Genomic DNA, 20,338 nt, shown 5'->3' on the forward strand with positions numbered 1-20,338 from the left:
ACCCCAAACCCAAATGGATAGGACTGCATTATAATATTTTCAAGAATATTAAAAACCTATGAAATGCCACAGAATGCTGTAAATGAAATAGCTAGCAAATAATAAAGAACCATATACATTTCTTTTAAAAACCATGCTGTAAAAACAAATACTGACACAAACTTAATGTAGCATCTTTTATGTCAAAAGTATAGGCAGGCAAAGACTAAACACTAAGACAGAAAGCATTAGCTCATCTTTTTCACTTATTTTATCTAGTACTCTATGAATTATGTGTACTACTAACCCATTCTTCCTGTTAAACGTTACCCATCTTTCCAGCCTTAGGACAATGAAATGAAGCTCAAGCCTGACAATGGCACATTAAAACTTTCAATAATTAAAAGAATTGGTATAAAAACGATTGAAACTATCCAAGCATCACTTCAGAGTGATCAAAGATTGAACTACCCACTGATTATTAGATAATCAATTAGATAATCAACTGTGACAAAAGCCAGCAAAGACAATTTGGAACACAACATACAAAAATAATCCTTTGAATACAATCATTGTCATACAGTCAATACGGTAATCGGAAAACAGCTGTAGAGAAGGGGAAAATATATATATACCTGCAAGCAAAGGGTCCATTTGGGGTCATCTATATCGTCGCTAATCCTAATACAAAATATTTTGGCACAGTCATCAATGACACACCATTCCTCCCCATAAATGGCTGCCATTGCTTCAATTTCCTCATTCTGAAAGAAATGGATTTTTTTAAGAAAATCAACAAACGTGCATATTTTTTAAGAAGCTATTCTTACTGTTTTACAAGGCATTTACATTCAACACCATTAGCCTGCATGAGGGCTTTTGGATAAGCTCGAGATCCAGAGTGCAGTCCAAGCACTCTTAGCAGCAGCAGAGTCCACCATGTTCCACATCTGGGTAGCTGCCAGGCACGACTGAGTGATCGGAACCCATCTTGCTACCCCATCACTGACGACCACCACCGAGCAAAAATACACACACACTTCTATAGCCTGTAGCTAAGCCACACGTGAAAATACAGAACACATCTTCCATCTTCTCTGTCGTCAAGAAATCCCCATCCCTCCTCCACCCCCATCCCATTCCCGCGGCTGCATATTATCCCTGTACTCCCGCTGAGCATCCCTGGTCTCTTAGTATTTCGGTCTTCAGGTTTTTGCTTTTACATTCGGGCACAGGGCTCGGTGACTGTTTTGTCTTTTTGGTAATCAAAATATTTCAGCAAAAATTATTTTTTTGCTTTGGGGTTAAAACAGAAAATCTAAGAGTGGAAAATGGGAAGCAGAGTATGCACTGTTCACGTTACATCATCTCATTTTGTCCTCGCAGCCCTGTGGGAAAACCCTGCGAGCTGCCACGTTACCCAGGCACAGAAGGGAAGACTCAAACCGAGAGGAATAGATGATTCGGGGGGATGTCAGGGAACTCCAGGGTCTGTGTTATTGCCCACGTTTGCAAAGGCGGAAATCAGGGTTCTTAAGTGCCTTGTCCAAGGTGACTCAGCGGCGACAGGACCAGGCGCGGAACCTGGGTCTCTGCCTACAGCCCACTGCTGCTCAGTCGCGTGCCAACGGTGCGAGAGGACACGGTCGTGGCTCGAAGCCACAGAGGCACTGCCAGACCGAGCCCTCGGCCGAACGAAAGCGCCTTTGGGGGTGGGGAGGATGGAATGGACCGCGATGGAGCCAACGACGCAGCCCCGGGCACAGGAGACCCGGGACGATGAGGCGAGGCCGAGCTGAGCCTGGAGGGACAGCGCCCCGCCGGGGCCTCACCTGCCTCTGGTCGCTCCCTGCGTCCCCCTCAGCCATTTGGGCACCAGGAGCTGCCCTGCAGCCACCGCCAGCCCAGGTCCGGAGAGCGAGGGTGTGGCACTGCGGCAAGAGAAACGCAGGCTGCAGCGCGGCACGACCCGGAACCGCAACGCTGCCGCGCTGCGCAGTACGCATCTGCTTCCGGGTTGCGGGCCGGTGGGTATCGGGGGCGCTGGGTTCCGGGACTTCGCGTGGCGTCCTGCAGCCAGGTCTCGCGCCAGCCTTTCTTCTCCGGCATGGCAGGGGCATGGGGGAAGCCCGGCTGCCCCAGGATCTTTCGGAGGTCTTCTTGGTTCTGTCATCTGGAAACTCTTTGGGCCGGGGGACACTCTGCTCCCCCCCCACTGCGACGTCAGCACCGGAGGAACCCCCAGGAGATGTTAGTGAAATCATGTTTACAGCCACGTCCCTGAAAGGGACTTAGCGGCAGTCCAGCGTCCCAGACTCGCGTTTTATTTCAAAGCAGGGTTTTTGTTTGCTTTAACATGTTTTATTTAATTTTTTTTTTTTTTTTTTGGTAAAAATAGATTTGTGTACCAAAAAAACGAAACACGTTAGCCTATGCAATTTTGAAAGCGTTAGGAAAACTCGTATTTTCCCACTCGCTGTGGAGTGACACAGTTTTCTTTAATGCACTTAGCCATACCAGCTAGGGACAACTTTTGCTAATCTAGTCACTAGTTATGCCAATCAACATAAGGGTTATTGTTTCATTATCCAAAGGATTTGAATGAGATTCAAATCAGATTTGAATCCAATTACCAAGTCTCCAACCGGTAGATCCAGAGACAGATTATATAGTACATTAGTTATGAATTGTATTGGTCGCCTCATTCATGACACTTTAGATGAGAGTTATTCTCTTGTTTAAGACGCACTTTATTCTCTCTACCTTACTTTTCTTCAAACACATACACAAAAACTTAAAATACTACATTTTTCTTTTCTCCTGTCTTCCTTAATCACAGGTGTTTATCTAAATTCCTTTAAAATGCATAATCTCAGGGGTACACTAGGAAAGAATTTTACCTGCATTGGTCTGAGTTTAAACCTTTTACTCTATTAATTCAACAATTATTAAGCCCTTACTGTGCTAAACAGCGAACCTGTAAAACTCAATACTGTGCCTGGCTTTTAAGGAGCTAAAAGGAGGGAACAAAACTAAGCCAACAGTAACATGAACCACTATGTCCTGTTGAGTGCATAGCACGGGATGGCTCTGGAACCTTCAGCAGTTATACACTGTTAGACAGCATTCCTTCCTTCTCTGATGTCTTCATATCTTACAGCTTCTATTGCCTAGTGCTTTTCACATTTGAAATAATTCTCAAAAAATAAGACTATGAATTCTTTCTACAATGAACGCTTATGTAAAACAAACTATTCCAGTTGAAGCAGGATGATGGAGCTCAAGTCTGAACTGCTCATCCTCAGCCCTCCATCCTTCCAGGTGGTGCCTGGAGAATAAATCTCAAGTTTGAAAAGCACCACATTAAAACTTAACCTTCAGAACAAAGCACAATATAGCCAATGTATTACACATATCCCCTCTTTTCTTACCATCTCGCATCCCAGACGAGTTCATTTTACCTTCCGCAGAGTATGCCTGTGATTTTTCCATTAACGCCTATTTCCTCATAGCTACAGGCTTTAAATCTTCTCTTGAGCTCAGATGCTAAATGGAATTTATCCTTAATTCCAAAGGGAAAAAGAAGCCATTTTTAAGCATGTGGCTCATACTGAGAACCCTAAATAAAGCCCCAAGCTTAGATACACAAAAGCACTTTGGAAAGCAGAGAGAAATAATTACTGAAGTAGCACATGTAGCAGGCAACCAATCCTTTGCCATGTTGAAAGAAAGCAAGATTTTGTAGAGAAGACATCTGAGCAAGACTGTTTAGTGAGAACTTGGAGCAGTTGCCTAAAAGGAGGCTGGGAATGTTCTGCCAATAACATAGCCCTAGATGTAAAAGAGGTCTGTAGACCAGATTCTGCTGAATCCACATCCATTTACTCAAACTCTTTGTGCTGAAAGCTGAGCTCGCTAATATTAGGTCTGGAATAGCTCAGGGTTCTGGTCTTTCATACCTCCAGAAAGGAGAGACAGAAAAATGAGACAGAGATGGACCTCAACAGAGACAGGTTGCTTTATTAGAAGTGAAGAGGTTGGCAACAGTCTGTTCTTGCGAAGAGACTGCACACTGGGCACATTTGGGACTCAAGTTTTATCTGGTTAAGAGGGAATTGGGGCCGGGGGGTGGGCGCGGGGTGTAGAAGGCAGCTGGTTGAAGAGTAGGGGGCTGTTTGAGTCTCTAGGAACTTCCCTCTTACCTGTTTCATAGCTGTCCTGTGCAGCTTATCTGTTTTTCCATTTGCATTGCAAGGAGTTGAAAAGGGTCTGGTTAGTTACCAAGGATCTCCACAAAAGGGAGGATTGTGGGAAGGGGAAGGAGGAAGAACGGGAGGAGGGGAAAAGTGCCACAAGTCCTTTAAATAGTTTTCTCCTGAATTTATTTCTCTTCCTATCTTTTCCAACTCAGTAATTACCCAAGTTTGAAACTTAGTAGGCATATCTGATGCTTTAATATTCCATATATTCCTCTTGCCCTCTGACCATTGAAGCCCTCTGGCCTTTCAGTTACTCTTCTCACCCTGTGAGAGGCAACAATACAAGATGGGCAAGTCTGGTCTGGTCTTCCTTTACTTGAAATCTTTCACTCTCTCTCCCTAGCGTTTACAGTAACACTTAAACACCTGAACTCACAAGGTGTGTTCCTGGTTGTCTTAATTTCATCTCTCACTGCTTTCATCCAAACCAGCTTCATTTTGCTTAAGCTTTCTTAGAGAAGAAATTGCATGGCTTCAGAAAAATATGAAGAGAAGACCATTATTTTACACAATAGGCACAAGAATGCAAAGAGTGAAGGAAGGAAACAGATTTTTTAACAATAGCTGGACAGCCACCTGGTTAGGGTGGAAACTGCAGAAGTCTTCAGAGAATAGGCAGATGCCTGTGGCCTGACCCCTCAAGACTCCCACGAGGAGGGGAAATATGACGACTACCTGCGTCAGTTCTTTATAGGGTGGGCTTTAAAACCCAGTATTGTTGGAGGGAAGGACTTGAAATTTTTTGCCTAAGATTAAGAAACATAAACTAAGTAATGGCAAAGGGGAAGGCATATAACTGAGATTACAGAGAACCAAAACCCTCTCTGAATTACAAACAGGAGTGCACATTGCAGATTATAATAAGGGCGTTTTCAGGTCTGGCGTTGTGGTGTAGCCGGTAAAGCCACTGCCTACGATGCCAGGATCCCATATGGGCATCAGTTCATGTTCCAGCTGCTCCATTTCTGATCCAGCTCCCTGCTAATATGCGTGGGAAAGCAGCAGAGGATGGCCCAAGTCCCTAGGCCCCTGCACCCATGTGAGAGACGTGGAAGAAGCTCAGGCTTCAGCCTGTCCCAGCCCTGGCCATTGTGGCTATCGGGGAGTGAACTAACAGATGGAAGATCAACTTCTCTCTCTTTCTCTGTAACTGTGTCTTCCAAATAAATAAAAATAATTTTTTTTAAAAAAGGAGTTATGCTGTGAGAGGCCAGAGCCACGCCATGACAGACTTCTCACAAGACAAAAAAACTGACTAGGCCCAGGATGTGCCTGGTGTGAGAAGATGACACCTGACACCGGGCAGTCCTTGGTCAGGTCCGCAGGACTAGGTGGAGGCAACCAATAAGGTGGGCCGTCCTTAGTTCTGCAGGGCCAGGGGAAGGAAGGAATGCGGACCTAATACTTGTTTGCCTGGGAACTACAAAAACCCCAAGAACAAAGAGAAAGGGGTCTTGGTCTCCCAGCACTGTGTTGCATGGGAGGCTGGGGCCCCGGCATGCTGGACCTACAAATAAAGTCCCTTTGTTCTTTGCATTTCGGTGAGTCTTGCTGGTTCTTTCTATCTGGGCAATCCAGAACACAACAATGCAAGTTGTATGGCAAGAGGGGGTTGACAGTTGTGATTTTACAGGCAACAGGAAGTGTGTATTTGATTGGAAAAAAGCCTAACCTGGAATCTGTGTGTATCCCACTGCAAAAGAGTTGGCTATCACAGAGGTATTAACCTCTGTGGAGGGTTCACCACAAACCTGCTTAGATGGTTTGAACAGGTCCCTATCAAATACAAGATAATTTCAAATATTCATGAAAATGCAAATTATGAAAAGATCTACATACACCAAAATAAATATCTTGATTCTTCTTTTCCACAAACTTTTTGAAGTGCCTTCATATTCTCCAGGCCCTTGGAACTCAAAGTGAGGTCTGTGATCAACAGCATCTGTATTAATTAGCTATTCACCACTGCGCTGAAATACCCCAGACAGGCAACTGATGAAGAAAAGAGGTTTCTTTAACTCACGGTTTTGGAGATTCAAAACCCAAACAGCATAATGTATGCTTGGTGGATGGCAGGAACATGTCTGGGGGGAAAGATTATACAGTGAGGCAGTGAGGCAGAGAGAGGAGGAGGGTCCAGCCTGCTCCTTTCATAATAACTCTCTTAGAAGAACCACCAAGAGGTCAATGGAAAAAATACCTCAATCCCCTCTTACCTATGCCTGAATGACCAAAGGACTTCCCATCAGATCCCACTCCTTGCAAGTTCCACAGCACCTCCCAGCACCGTCACCCTGGGGAACAAGACTTTTACACACGGACCCTTGGGATTCAAACCATAATAGCATCACATTATCTAAGACCTATTAGAAAGTTGGGTCCTACCTTGGACCTGAATCTGCAAGATTCTAGGGAGACTTGACTCCTCTGATGGGAGACTTGGGCTCTAGACCTTGCTGAGAGAGCAAGAGCTCTTTTATCTGATTATTCACTCCCCAAATGGCCACACCAGCCAGAGCTGTGCCACACCAAAGGCAGGAGCCTGGAAGTCTGGGTCTTCTGCATGGTTGACAGAGACCCTGGCATTTAAGCCATCTCCTGCCTCCCAGGGTGTGCTTCAACATGATACTGGATTGCAAGTAGAGGAACAAATATTCAAACCAGACACTCAGATAGGGGATGCAGGCTTCCCCAATGGCTTCTTAATCACTGCACTTAACAGGAGAACAGGATCCAGGCTGGATAAAAGAGGAAGGGGATAAACCTTCACCAGCTTTGTACTCATTTGCACTCTCTTCCATACTTGACTGTCTCACCTCTCCACATGATATCTCAAGTTTCTCTTTCTCTAAAAAGTTTTCTGAACTAAAAGCAGAAAAATGAGGATAGGATTAGGTTCTGCTTTACCTCAAAATCAGTGTTCAGAGATGACATGTGAAGTGAACAGTTGATTAAGAAATACAAGTTTTTTTGTTTCTCTTTGAGCTGAATGTTCTTCCCCTAAATCTTCAAACAGCTGATTCTACCTTTCAGTTCTCAGCACAATTACCTCTACTAAGTGAAGTTCTCTCCTTCCCTTTGTTGGTGCTCATTGGCCAAAGACCACCAGTGTCACCCAGTAACACTGGACTTGTCAGCGCTCCAGGGAGGAAATGCAAATGAACACCTGGGTTCCACATGGGATAGCTCAGTAAGAATGGCTTACCAGGGACTTGTTAGAGGGTTTGGGTTCAAGGAAAGGGATTTGCTCTGGATTGGGGGCCATCAAGAAATGGATTCCTTGTGTGACTGGCTGTGGTAACTAACCTCAGCAAGATGGAAAGAACAGAGTGGGGCTACCGCTGCCAACAGGCAAGCCAGCAGCCTTCATTCGTCTTAGCTGGGAGAGGGGATGTTGCATCACTTTAGTGGTTTGGGCAGTGTCCCTGGGTTTGTCTATGCTAAGACATAATTACTGTACAGCTTTTTTTCTTTTGCTTCTTCACAATCAGTGATTGAGCCAGTGGACATGAGGTCCCTGAGACTGTATATTTAATAGGATCACATCAAAGTCTAGCTGTGAGTGCCAAGTCCCCTCCCAACTTTTAAGTGTGATTTGTTTTCTTTCCCACATTATCCTGTATAATTTTCTTCATAGCATGAATCAATATCCAACAATTACCTAATTTGTGCATGTTTAATATGTTTGTGGTCTGTCTTCAAGTACATATAAGCTCTGTGAAGGCATGGGCATGGTCTAACTCATGATTGCTGTGCCCCCAACACCAAAAGCAGCCCTGGCAGAAGGCAGGCACTCATTGTTGAATGGATGCGTGAATTACCTGGCTGGGAAAGGAGCTTACCTGAGGTGGGAGAGAAGTTCATGACGGGTTGTGAGAAGGATCTAAGCACATACCCTGATGGTGCAGCCATTTCAGATCACCTCTAGGCTTGGGAGGCAGTGTTGTAACACAGCAGGTTAAGCCATTAATCCCATACTGGAATGCTGGTTGGAGTCCCACCTACCCTGATCCTTTTCCAGCTCCCTGCTAATGTGCAGAAGAAGATGGCCCAAATACTCGTGTCTCTGTCACCCTTGTGGGAGACTAGGGTGGAGGTCCTGGCTCCCTGCTTTGGCCCGGCCTAGCCCTGGCTATTGGGAAATAAACCAGTGGATGGAATAGCTCTCTCTCTTCTTCTCTCTCTCTCTGCCTTTCAGATAAATAAGTCTTTTTTTAAAAAGATTTATTTACTTATTTGAAAGAGTTAAACAGAGAGGAGGAGAGGTAGAGAGAGAGTCTTCCATCCACCAATCCGAAGCCAGGAGCCAGGAGCTTTCTCTGGGTCTCCTATGCGGGTGCAGGGGCCCAAGGACTTGGGCTTCTTCTACTGCTTCCTCAGGCCATAGAAGAGAGCTGGATTGGAAGTGGAGCAGCCAGGTCTCGAACCCGCACCCATATGGGATTCCGGTGCTTCAGGCCAGGGTGTTAACCTGCTGCACCACAGCGCTGGCCCCAATAAATAAACCTTTTTTTTTTCTTAAATCATGTGTTGGGTTGCCATATCACCCTGTGATAAATAACCTGATTTGGTTAGGTAGCAGTCTTCTAACCTTAGAATGAATGGCCTTTTGAATTATAACCGAAGTGTCTTATGAGACTGAAATGTTAATATGTAATTTACTATAACAATACAGAAGGTATCCATATGTTTGCCACTTTGGATGACTACCTTCAGAAAACAGAACTTGAACAAGGTATTTCAATTCACCATCATGAATTTGCCATCATAAAATGACCTCTCAAAGATTTTGTTTGAATTTCCAAGCTTGAGATTTCCCTACATCTGAAAAGAATATCAGTGAGTATCACTCTATCCTCATTAAATTGCTTTGGTATGTCTTGAAATCAATCTGAAGCTTTCAAGGAAAGCATTCCAAGTAAGTTCCAATGGCACTTAAAGAGTTGAAAACATAGGCCTTTAGCCTATCTGCTTAAATGCTGATTAAGACACCTGTAGCCCACATCAGAGCACCTGAGTTTAATACCCAGCTCCTGGTTTCAGCTTTCTGCTAATGCAGACCCAGGGATACAGCAATGATGGCTCAAGTAATTGGGCCCCTGCCACCCAAATGGAAGATCTGGATTGAGTTTCCAGCACCTGGCTTCAGTCCAGCTCATGCCCAGCCTTTCTGGGTATTTGGGGAGTGAACTAGCAAATGGGAACAATCTATCTGGTTCATTTTTTCTCTCTCAAATTAAAAACAATTTTAAGACTGTTTTAAATAATATTCTTAAAAATATTCATTGAACCGTGTATCTAGGATGTAATACCAATTAATGTTTAAGGGGCAGCGCTGTGGTGCGGTGGGTAAAGCCTCCACCTGTGACACAGGCCAGCAAACCATACAAGCACCATGTTTGAATCTCAGCTGCTCCACTTCCAATCCAGCTGCCTGCTAATATGCCTGGGAAGGCAGCAGAAGATCGCTCAAGCGCTTTGGCCCCTGCCACCCTGAAAACTTTTCCTGCCATCCGGAGACCCGGATGGAGTTCTAGGATCCTGATTTCAGTCTGGCTCAGCCCTAGCTGTTGTGGCCATTTGGGGAGGGAACCAGTAGATGAAAGTTCTGTCTCCTCCTCTCTGTCTTCCAAATAATAAATAAAACGAATCTTCTAAAAAGCAATGTGTATAGATTTACTTTTTGTATAGTTTACTACTGAAGTAGGCAATGAATATATTCATTTCCAACCCAGTTTCTTGTCTCTGGCAGAGGTAGAAACACTAAACAGAGGTGAGTATTGTGCGTAAATAGAAACAGAATTTATTTAACATTGAGAGAATAAAAACACATTCATGCGTGGGGGCCTACACAGAGAAATACCTAACACAAGTGGGCCAAATTGATGCCCATAAACAAGAGAGGGAACAAACCAGGAAACGTACCTCTAAGCAAGAGCAGGAGGACTGTCTGGTCAAGAAAATGAGAGCAAGCCATTTGAGTGGGTTCCCTGTAGTTCTTCCAGCCTTCCACCTCTTTTTATAAGGAAGGGGGTGGTACCCCAGCAGATATACTGCCAGGGTGGGGTCTTCACAAGCACCTTGGTCCTGGGATAGGATACGTTGCATCCTGGGAAGGTGGGCCTACCAAGTCTACAGTTAAAGAGACATCATCCACTTCCGATCCAGCTAAAGCGCCTAGGAAAGCAGCAGCAGATGGTTGAAGTGCTTGCGCTCCTGCCACCCATGTGGGAGACCTGGGTGGAGAGTAACCATTTGGGAACCAGGAGATAGAAGATTCTGTCTCTGTCTGTGCCTTTCAAATAAATCTTCATAAAAAGACTCGCAGCCCACCTTTAACTGCCTAGTGACACCATACCACTACTGCTGTTTGTTTTTAATGCTTCCTGGTACTTTTTCTTACAAAGATACTGAAAAGTTTCTAGTTTGGTTGAATTCAATAATTATTGAGTGCTTATTTTGTGTTATGTACAACACACTATAGGATTCATTTCCAAAGAGGCTAGGAAGGTATATCAGAACCGCATTTCAAGTCCCAGCTGCTCCACTTGCAATCCAGTGCCCTGCTAATGCTCCTGGGGAAGCAGCAAAAGATGGCCCAAGTACTTGGGCCCCTGCCACCCACGAGGGAAACTCACATGGAGTTCCTGGCTCCAGGCTTCAGCCTGTCCCAGCCCTAACTGTTGGCTATTTGGGAAGTGAATCAGTGGATGGAGAGCTCTATCTCTCTCTCACTCTGCTTTTTAAATAAATAAAACAAATCTCTATTAAAATTTTTTACTCTTAAAAAAGTGCTTAATTTCAGGAAAAAGAATATACATCTGCAAGCTATTTAGCCAACAAAGGATTAATATTTGGAATAGATAAGGAATCAAAAAAGTTAACAGCAACAAGAAAACAAATAATCCAGTTAAGAAATGGGCAAAGGATCTAAATAGAAATGTTTCAAAAAAAAAAGAAAAGAAAAGAAATACAGGGGTCAATCAATGCTGTGGCACAGTAGGTTAATCCTCCACCTGTGGCACCAGCATCCATATGGATGGCTATTCTAGTCCCAGCTGCTCCCCTTCTAATCTAGCTCTCTGTTATGGCCTGGAAAAGCAGTAGAAGACAGCCCAAGTGCTTGGGCCCCTGCACGCATGTGGGAGACCCAGAAGAAGCTCCTGGCTTTGGATTGGCGCAGCTCCAGCTGTTGTGGCCAGTTGGGGAGGGAGTGAACCAGTGAATGGAAGACCTTTCTCTCTGTCTCTCCCTCTTACTTTCTGTGACCCTACCTCTCAAATAAATAAGCAAAATCTTTAAAAGAGAGAGAGCGAAAGAAATACAACTGGCAAAAAAAAAAAAACTTGAAAAAATGCTCAATATCATAATCAGGGCAATGCAAAGCAAAACTACAATATGTTAGTATCTCAATCCAGTTAGAACGGTTATTATCAAAAAGACAAATGGGGCTGGCATGATATGGTGGCGAAGCAGGTTAAGCCACCACTTGCGACATCCATCTCATATGGGAGAGTCCGGTGGAATCCCAGCAACTCTGCTTCTGATCCAGCTTTCTGCTAATGCAACCTGGGATGCAGCAAATAATGACTGAAGTGCTTGTGCCCCTGCCACCTATGTGAGAGACCTGGATAGAGTCCTGGCTCCTGGCTGTTGAGGGCATTTAAGAAGTAAACTAGCAGATAGAAAATGTCTCTGTCTCTGATGTTGCTTTCAGGGAGATGAAAATTAAAAAACAACAACAACAACAACAAATGCTGGTGAAGATGTAGAGAAAATGGAACCTGTATATGCTGTTGGTAGGACAGCAAATTAGTATAGCTGTTATGGAAAATAGTGTTGAAGTTTCTCAGTAAACTTAAAATAGGACCACCCTGTGCCCCAGCTTTCCCATTTCTGGGTTTACAGCCAACAGATGTGAAATCAGCATATGAAAGAGAGATCTGCACTCCCACGTTCATTGCAGCATTATTCCCAGTAACCAAAACAGAATAGACATAGGTGTCCAACAGTGGATGAGTGGATAAAGAAAATGTGCTCTATATACACAGTGGAATGTTATTCAGTCATAAAACAATGAAATTATGTCATTTGCAGCAAAATTTATAAAACCAGAGAATTTATTGTTAAATAAGCCAGACACGAAAAGACAAACACTACATATTCTCTCCCATATATGAAAGTCAAAAAAATTAGTGATTTTTTTTTAAAGCTTTATTTATTTGAAAGGCAGAGTTACAGAGGCAGAGGCAAGGGGAGAGAGGGAGAGAGAGAGAGAGAGAGCGAGTGAGCTTCCATCTGCTGGTTCACTCCCCAAGTGGCCACAATGGCCAGAGCTGGGCTGATCAGGAGCCAGGAGCTTCTTTCAGGTCTCTCACCTGGGTGCAGGGGCCAAAGGACTTGGGCCATCTTCCACTACTTTCCTAGGCACATTAGCAGGGAGCTGGATAGAAAAGGGAGCAGCCGGGGCTTGAATGAGAGCCTATACAGGATACCAGCACAGCAGGTAGAGGCTTTATTTGCTGCGCCACTTTATAGGCCCCTTGGTTAGTGATTAATAGACTGAGTAGGATGGGGGAAGGGGTTGAGCAAGGTTGGATAACTAGTAACAAAACACAATTGCATCCGAGTAACAAGTTCAAGTGTTGCACAGCTCAGTAGGGCAGCTATAGGTCACAATGATGTATTCCAAGCTGTATAAAGAATGATGTATTCCAAGCTGTTGAAAGAGGAGCTGGTAGGCTCCAAACACAAAGAAATGTAAGGAAATGAAAGACTAGTTGCCTGGCTGGATCTGTTTATGCTGTGGGTATGTGTTGAAAAATTGCATTTTACTCCATAAAAATGTACAAGTATTACATGTTTGTTAGCAAAAAAAAATTGATAATAAAATGATAAAATATGTTTTTAAAGAATTTATAGAGAAAAGAATGTGGGGGGTGCAGAAATAGCCCTCTGGATGTATTGTTTGATGAACAGATGTGTGGGTCAGATCTCAGGAGTGGTGGTGGGACCTGATACGGATTTTGGAGACATGAGCAGGAAGAGCTACTACAGCCAAGGGAGCACCTGAGCTCGCCTAAGGAGTGATGAGCATGAGCAGGGCTTACGGCAGAACTTGCGACTTTCGAGGGAAGGGCCAAGGACAAGGATCACAGGGAAACCAAAGGAAGCGCTTTCTCAGGAGGGAAGGCGAGGGTGGTGTGAAATGCTGCTGAAAGGTCAAACAACGTGACAGCATTGGGTTTTGCAATAAGGAAGCCTTTTTTGGTGTGCTCCGCCGAAGGGGTTTCAATGAGTCAGTGGTAACAGAAGCCAGAGTGGACAGAGAATAAGAGAGTGTGGAGAGGAAATAGAGTGAGCCAGTAAAGATCGCTTTCACGTGGCTTCACCCTGGAGGAGGAAAGAGAAGGGGCACTATTTGGCAGGAGGGTTATTTTATTTTATTTTATTTTATTTTATTTTATTTTTTGAGAGGCAGAGTTACAGTTAGAGAGAGGAAGAGACTGAGAGGTCTTCCATCTGCTGTTTCACTCCCCAAATGGTCGCAACAGCCAGAGCTGGGCCAATCTGGAGCCAGGAGCCAGGAGCTTCTTCTGGGTCTCCCATGTGGGTGCAGAGGCCCAAGGACTTGTGCCATCATCCACTGCTTTCCCAGGCCATTAGCAGAGAGCTGGATCAGAAGTGGATCAACCGGGACTCGAACCAGTACCCATATGGGATGCCGGCACTGCAGGCGGAGGTTTAGCCTAGTACGTCATAATGCGGTCCCCAGGAGGGTTCTTAAAAGATGGCAGAGATGAGAGGGCATTCACACAGCAGGTCCATTTTGAGAACTCTTGAAGATCTAGGGGAGAGAGAGAGTTGTTGGGGTGAGACGATTGAGGAGGTTGAAGGAGGTATCAGGAATGGTGGTGGTGGCTCCAGCTCTAGACAGCAGGGGTCCCGCCTGCGTTTGAGCAGAGAGGAAAAGGAAGAAAGGATATGGGGGTAGGTGAGTTTGTTGGGTGGTGGTAATACATGCGGGGGGCTCTCATCGGCCAGGTTTGTTGAGGTGGGGTCATCTGTTGACAGGGTGGAGGGGAGCTTCGGGGAGGGCAGGACACAAAGGCCCGGCCCCTTTCTTTACACTGCTCTTCTTTCTCCCTAGGCCACTTCCCACAAGCCTCCCAGCTTCAAATCACCGCTAAAGGGAGGAGCATATGATGGTATCTCCTTGCTGGACCTCACATCTGCACCCTGAAGCTGTTCTCCACACTCGGGGATCACACAGGCCCCTTCAGTTACCTGTTTCTGCAGCATCGACCCAGGACTCATGAGGGAAGGACAGAAACTGTTGTGCCCTCCAGAGAATCCAGCCGGTGCTTGGTCATGCAGCTGTGGTGTGATCCCATAAGAGCAAGGGCCCTTGCCCTGCCCACCTGCTTGGTCACCACCTGACACCCCAAAGTATGGCACCATGGCAGGCTGAGTGCTTTCAACTGAATGAAAGGGGCTCAGAAGAAAGATGTTCCTTTCTCTGTCCTTCTTTCTTCTCCCCAAGGCAGGTCTCAGAAACAAGAAGCCCTCTCCCCCAAAGCCAGGCGTAGAGCCTAGAAATACTACCCTATTCTTTCCCCCCTTTTCTATGTCAAAGCTGGTGATGAAGGAGTTCTCAGACCCACCTTTTCTGAGACAGCCTTGCTCCAGAAGGGGCCTTGCCCCATACGGGGAGGAAGTGTTGTATGGGAGGGGACCCCTAGTTATGTTGTAGGGATTCAGAGCCCTGACTGGGCTCAGAGAGACCCCCAGCTAGACTGAGTCTTGTCTTCCCACACATCAGAATCCAAGTGGGAGATGTAGGTAGGGGTGAACTGAAGAGCAGGATTAATCAAAGGCCAAAAGGTAGTGTACCTAACCAGGCCATAGCAGAGAGCTGGATTGGAAGTGGAGCAGCCAGGACTCAAACCGGCCCCCATATGGGATGCAGGCACTGCAGGCAGTGGCTTTACCCGCTAAGCCACAGTGCCGGCCCCCTGACTGATCCAGTTCTGATGCAGCTGCCTGCTAATGTGCCTGGGAAAGCAGCAGAAGATAGCCCAAGTGCTTGGGCCTCTGCCACTCACATGGGATACATGGATGATGCTCCTGGCTTTGGCTTACCCCAAGCCTGGCTTTTGCAACCATTTGGGGAGTGAACCAGCAGACAGAAGATATCTCTCTCTCTCTCTCTCTCTCTCTCTCTCTCTCTCTCTCTTTAAAAAGAAAAGAAGTGGAGCTGGTTCTTGAACTTTGCGTCTCCAACACGGGATGCAGTGTTGCAAGCACCATCTTAACTGCTAAGCCAAATGCCTGCCACCTAAACTACATGTTTTATATTGTCTTACCTGCACTACAGCAGATTAAGTCCTTGAAGACAATGAGTGTTATTAGATTTACCTTTCATCTTTCACTAGGCCTAAAACATTGCCTCTTACAGGTGTATCCACTCACATAATAATGTCATTACTCAGTTAACATCCATTTATTGATCAATGAAGTGACGTATTAACAAGGAATAACAAATTCTATGCCCTGGTACAACTTTATATGTCTGGTCTTCTTTCCATTGATAATCCTGTACAACAGCAGACATTTATGGATGATTCAGAAACCTTTTCCTAACCCTGAGCTCTTGCCTGAAGTATACTCTCATAGTTTTAGATTCTCACTGAATCACTTAAATTTACTATGTTGGGGGCTGGCATTGTGGCATAACAGATTAAACCACAGCCTGTGGTGCCAGCATTCCATATGGGCACTGGTTCAAGACCTGGCTGCTCCATTTTCAATCTAGCTCCCTGCTAATGCACCCTCTCCCCCTCCCTCTCTCTCTCGCCCCTCCCTCTCGCCCCGTGGCCATTTGGGGAGTGAGCCAGCAGAAGGAAGATGTCTCCCCCTCCCTCTCCCCCTCTCTCTCCCCCTCTTTCTCCCTCTCACCCCCCCCCATAACTCTGCCTTTCAAATAAATAGAGAAAGAAAGAGGGGGCCAGCGCTGTGGCTCACTTGGTTAATCCTCCGCCTGCGGTGCTGGCATCCCATATGGGTGCTGGGTTCCAGTCCTGGTTGCTCCTCTTCCAGTCTAGCTCTCTGCTGTGGCCCAGGAAGGCAGTGGAAGATGGTCCAGGTGCTTGGGCCCCTGCACCCGTATGGGAGACCACAAAGAAGCACCTGGCTCCTGGCTTCGGATGGGTGTAGCTCGGCTGCAGCAGCCATTTTGGGGGGTTGAACCAATAAAGGAAGACCTTTCTCTCTGTCTCTCTCTCTCACTGTCTAACAGAGAAAGAGAAGGGCAAAAGAGATTGGCTGAGGCTTCCAAGAAGGGTTGGGGTAGCTGTCCGGAACTCTGTCTGATCAATTACAGATGGAAAATTAAGGAATGTTCATGATGAATAGAGCTAGGAGCTATAGGCTGAGCTAGAAATGTCACCCAAGGAGCCCATGCCTCATGGGAAAAGTATGAATCTTTGTCGCTCAACTTAGCCTCTTCTGAAGAAAGACAAAAGGATAGGAAAACAGAAATCACGGAGCATATTGTTTCTCCGCAGGGGCACCCTGGAGATGCTGTAGGCTGGTTTCTCCTGCCCAGCTCCCAGGAAGAGCCTTACTGCAGCCTGTGCCAGCCGATTGCCAGCTGTTTGGTGTCTGTGCAACACATTCCCTGTTTGTTTAAGTTAGCCAGTGTTAATGCTTGTTGCATGAAACTAAGAAACTCCACATAGGGGTTCTTTCTCAACTGTTCATGTGGGGAGCCAACAAAAGCAATCAGTGGTGGAAAGCAGTTGCTTAGATAACTGTGTGTTACCTCCTAGGAGGAGAGGCAGGTACAGAATTAAATATAGATCAAATGAATTTCCTTTTAAAGACTTATTTATTTGAAAGGCAGAGAGACAGAGAGAGGAGGAAAAAGAGATCTTCCAACTACTAGTTCACTTCTCAAATGGCCTCAACAGCCAGGGCTTGGCCAGGCTGGAGCCAGGAGACTGGAACTCTACCAGGTCTCCCACGTGTGTGACAGGGGCCCAAGCACTTGGGCTATCTTTCATACTTTCCTAGGCACGTTATCTGAGAGCCAGATTGGAAGCAGAGCAGCCAGGACTCACACAGTTGCTCTGATGTGGGATGTTGGTGATGGTGGCTTAACCTGCTGTGCCACAGTGCCAGCCCCTAGATCAAAAGAATTTAATATCTTAAAATGTACCAACTCATTTCTGTTATTAAATAAACTGGGTATAATGGCACAGATGACACAAAATTTTAGAAAGCTTTTAAGAGAAAATTTCTCACTGATCTACAGTTTGATGGTCTGGAGTTAATAATGACCGCAAAGTACATAATATACAGGTATAGGGTCTGGTTAATTTCTCCCAAGTCAACAATTTATCTGGGTTTGCCTGATGACATTTGACCTACTTTTCAGCATTCCATGCAGTAATTACCCAAAGCTCTCCCCAATGTCTCAGTCCATAAAATCCTTCTCTTAATAAGACTTAACAAGCCTTCCTGCACCACTTCACAGTCTCATTGGCACCAGGGCGTGCTTTTAAAACATGCAACGTGCCAACGGCATCCTGGGGTGTCTCAGGTTGGAGGCAAAACTGCAGGGACACAAACATCACGTACTGTCATGTGAGCAGAATCATGTTTGGGAGGGACCACTGGGATGTTGGGAGGGAAGAGTGGTAGAGTGGTGTGGGCTCCCAAAATTCCTGAGACAACCAGAAGAACCTAGGCTGAATCCAGCCTGATCCAGGCCATGGGCAATTGTGATAAAGTCCTTCCTGGTCTGCAGCAACCTGGCTGGAGTCTAGCAGGCATGGGAAGGGCAGGACAAGGGTGAGTTACTTCTAAATCCCCTTCCCGCCCTTCTATAGCCTCCTTTTCGACTCCTCCTTACATACATTGAAGATAGGCATTCCTACTGTAACATGCTTCATTTGCAAAGTTAAAATATCTACTGCACTACGAAGGAAAACATTTATTGATTCTAGAGGTCCTATTTCTGTTAAGCATCTCTCAAAATGGAGCCTGGCACAACTGAGGACAATACAGTGATCACTTTGTTATTCTAGAACAAAAATGACCAATATGGTAACTGCTTGCCATATGTGGCTGTTTAAGGGGCAGGCATTTGGTTCTATAGTTAAGACTCCACTTGGGATGCCTGTATCCCACACTGGAGTGCCTGAGTTTAAGTCCCAACTCTGATTCTGATTCTAGCTCCCTGTTAGTGCACACCCTATGTGGCAGCAAGGTGATGGCTGTTCATCAGGTCTCAGCTGTTGTGGGCATTTGGGGAAGTAAACCAGCAGATGGAACACTGGAACACCGCCCCCCACCCACTCACATAACCCCATGCCTTTTAAATATATTGAAAATTAAAAAAATTAACCAAAATGAAACAAATTCAAATTGTTGAGTCATCCAAGCCACATTTCAAGTGCTCAATAGCCACATGTGACTAGTGGCTACTGCACCAGACAAGATAGAATTATAGAAAATTTCCATCTGAGGCTGGTGCTGTGACACTGCGGTTTAAGCCACCCCCTGCAATGCAGACATCCCATACAAGTGATGGTTCAGGTCCTGCTTGCTCTGCTTCTGCGCCCGTTCCCTACTAATGTGCCTGGGAAAGTAGCAGATGGCCCAAGTGCTTGGGCCCTTTACTACCTGCGTGGAAGACACTGATGAAGTTTCTAGCTCCTGGCTTCAGCCTGGCCCAGTCTTGGCAGTTGTAGGTATTTGAGGATGGCCCAGTGGATAGAAGATCTCTCCCTTCTTTCTCTCTCTTTCTGTAACTCTGCCTTTCAAATAAATAAATACATATTAAACAAAACAAAATACTTCCAGCATTGCAGTAAGTTCTATAGGGCAGTGATGTTCTAAAATAGTTGAGTTCTTTTACACTTTTATTGTGTACTAGCCAAAAGTGCCAAGGGGCTATTTTTTCCTTGATATTCGTTATGTACATATCAAAGAAAACCCTGTTAAAATATAGCACAATCATCCTACTGGGATTGGAACCTGTCTCATTAGTAATTGTAACAATTAATACTGCAGCTTCCTATTGGGGAACCTGTTTTTTGTTTACTAATTGAAAAAGGGAGTGACAAAGTAAAAGCCATGAATTTCGCTAATTCAGCCATCAGAGTGAGGATGAAGACTGCCATGGGACCACAGAGAAAATCATTGATTTCAGCTGTGAAGATGGCGCAGCAACCTTTAGACAAAACAAGCCTGAGGGTTCTTCTTTCCAAGGCAAACACAGCTACTGTAATTACCACATGTTTTGGAGCTCAAGTATTGTTAGTTAAGTGCCTAATTTATGAATAAAAGATGATTTATGAATAAAAGATGATGCTAGCCTGGGATACACAAGCGAGACTGCTTTTATTTTCCAAAGACATCACTCTAAAACACCTGCCACGTGACGTGTTACAGGTAGTGCAATGGCCAATTGGCCTATTTTAAGTTCTCTGTTTCTCAACTAAAAAAAGAACTTGAATTAACAAGAAAAAAAAAAACTACAGTGCTTTTAAAAATGATACCTATTAGCTTTCCACTGAAAGTTAATTGTACATATTGAGTACATTTGGACAACTCAAGAAATGAGAAAAAATCCATGTGCTTGTTATTCCTCCTTTCTTGTTAGGCAGAAATCTTTAAAAAGCTGTAAAAATCGAATCTTTACACAGGGACACTGTGCTAACTTCTCCACCTACTGTGCATCCGAGCTGAACAAGGGGCATCAATGCAAAACAGAAAAAAATCTGGGTAGCTGGATTATATATTTGTTTAATAACGAATTTCCAGAATATTAAGCCAGTATTTTCATTTGCTTCAGCTGGGGGGGGGGGGGAGGGATAGGAAGGTCGTTCCTCTCCCCAACAAGCGCAGCTCTTCGGTGCGCTCCAAGTAGGGTCGGCGACTTCTTCCTCTCGGGATGAGGTTGGAGAAGCCCAGAGGTTTAGGCTCATCAAAGTAGCTGCGGCCGAAAACTGAAACGGGCGTGGCCGGCCCAGGACCAATAGGAGCGGCGCAAGGGCGGGGCGTGCCTGGGCGGGGGTGTGGCCCCGCGCGCC

The 20,338-nt window shown here is 45.3% G+C and overlaps 1 protein-coding gene across 11 annotated transcripts in view; it reads right to left on the minus strand.

Annotated features, from left to right (window-relative positions):
* Positions 1–10,340, minus strand: part of IMPACT (impact RWD domain protein) — a 35,900-nt gene extending 25,560 nt beyond the window's left edge. For 2 of the 11 annotated variants that reach the window (XR_016213816.1, XM_089304883.1), the window contains exons 1-2: positions 1,812–1,981; positions 615–743 (exon numbers count right to left, since the gene is read on the minus strand). Coding sequence is in view for 9 of the 11 variants with exons in the window: in XM_089304883.1 (XP_089161009.1) it covers positions 615–743; positions 1,812–1,847 (165 nt within the window). In the remaining 2 variants the exon portion in view is untranslated. 11 annotated transcript variants of the gene reach the window in all.
* Between the last annotated feature and the right edge of the window lie 9,998 nt (positions 10,341–20,338).

The sequence above is a fragment of the Oryctolagus cuniculus genome, chromosome 10, assembly GCF_051225735.1.
Source record: "Oryctolagus cuniculus isolate XC-2025 breed Fujian yellow rabbit chromosome 10, ASM5122573v1, whole genome shotgun sequence".
Lineage (NCBI taxonomy): Eukaryota > Metazoa > Chordata > Mammalia > Lagomorpha > Leporidae > Oryctolagus > Oryctolagus cuniculus.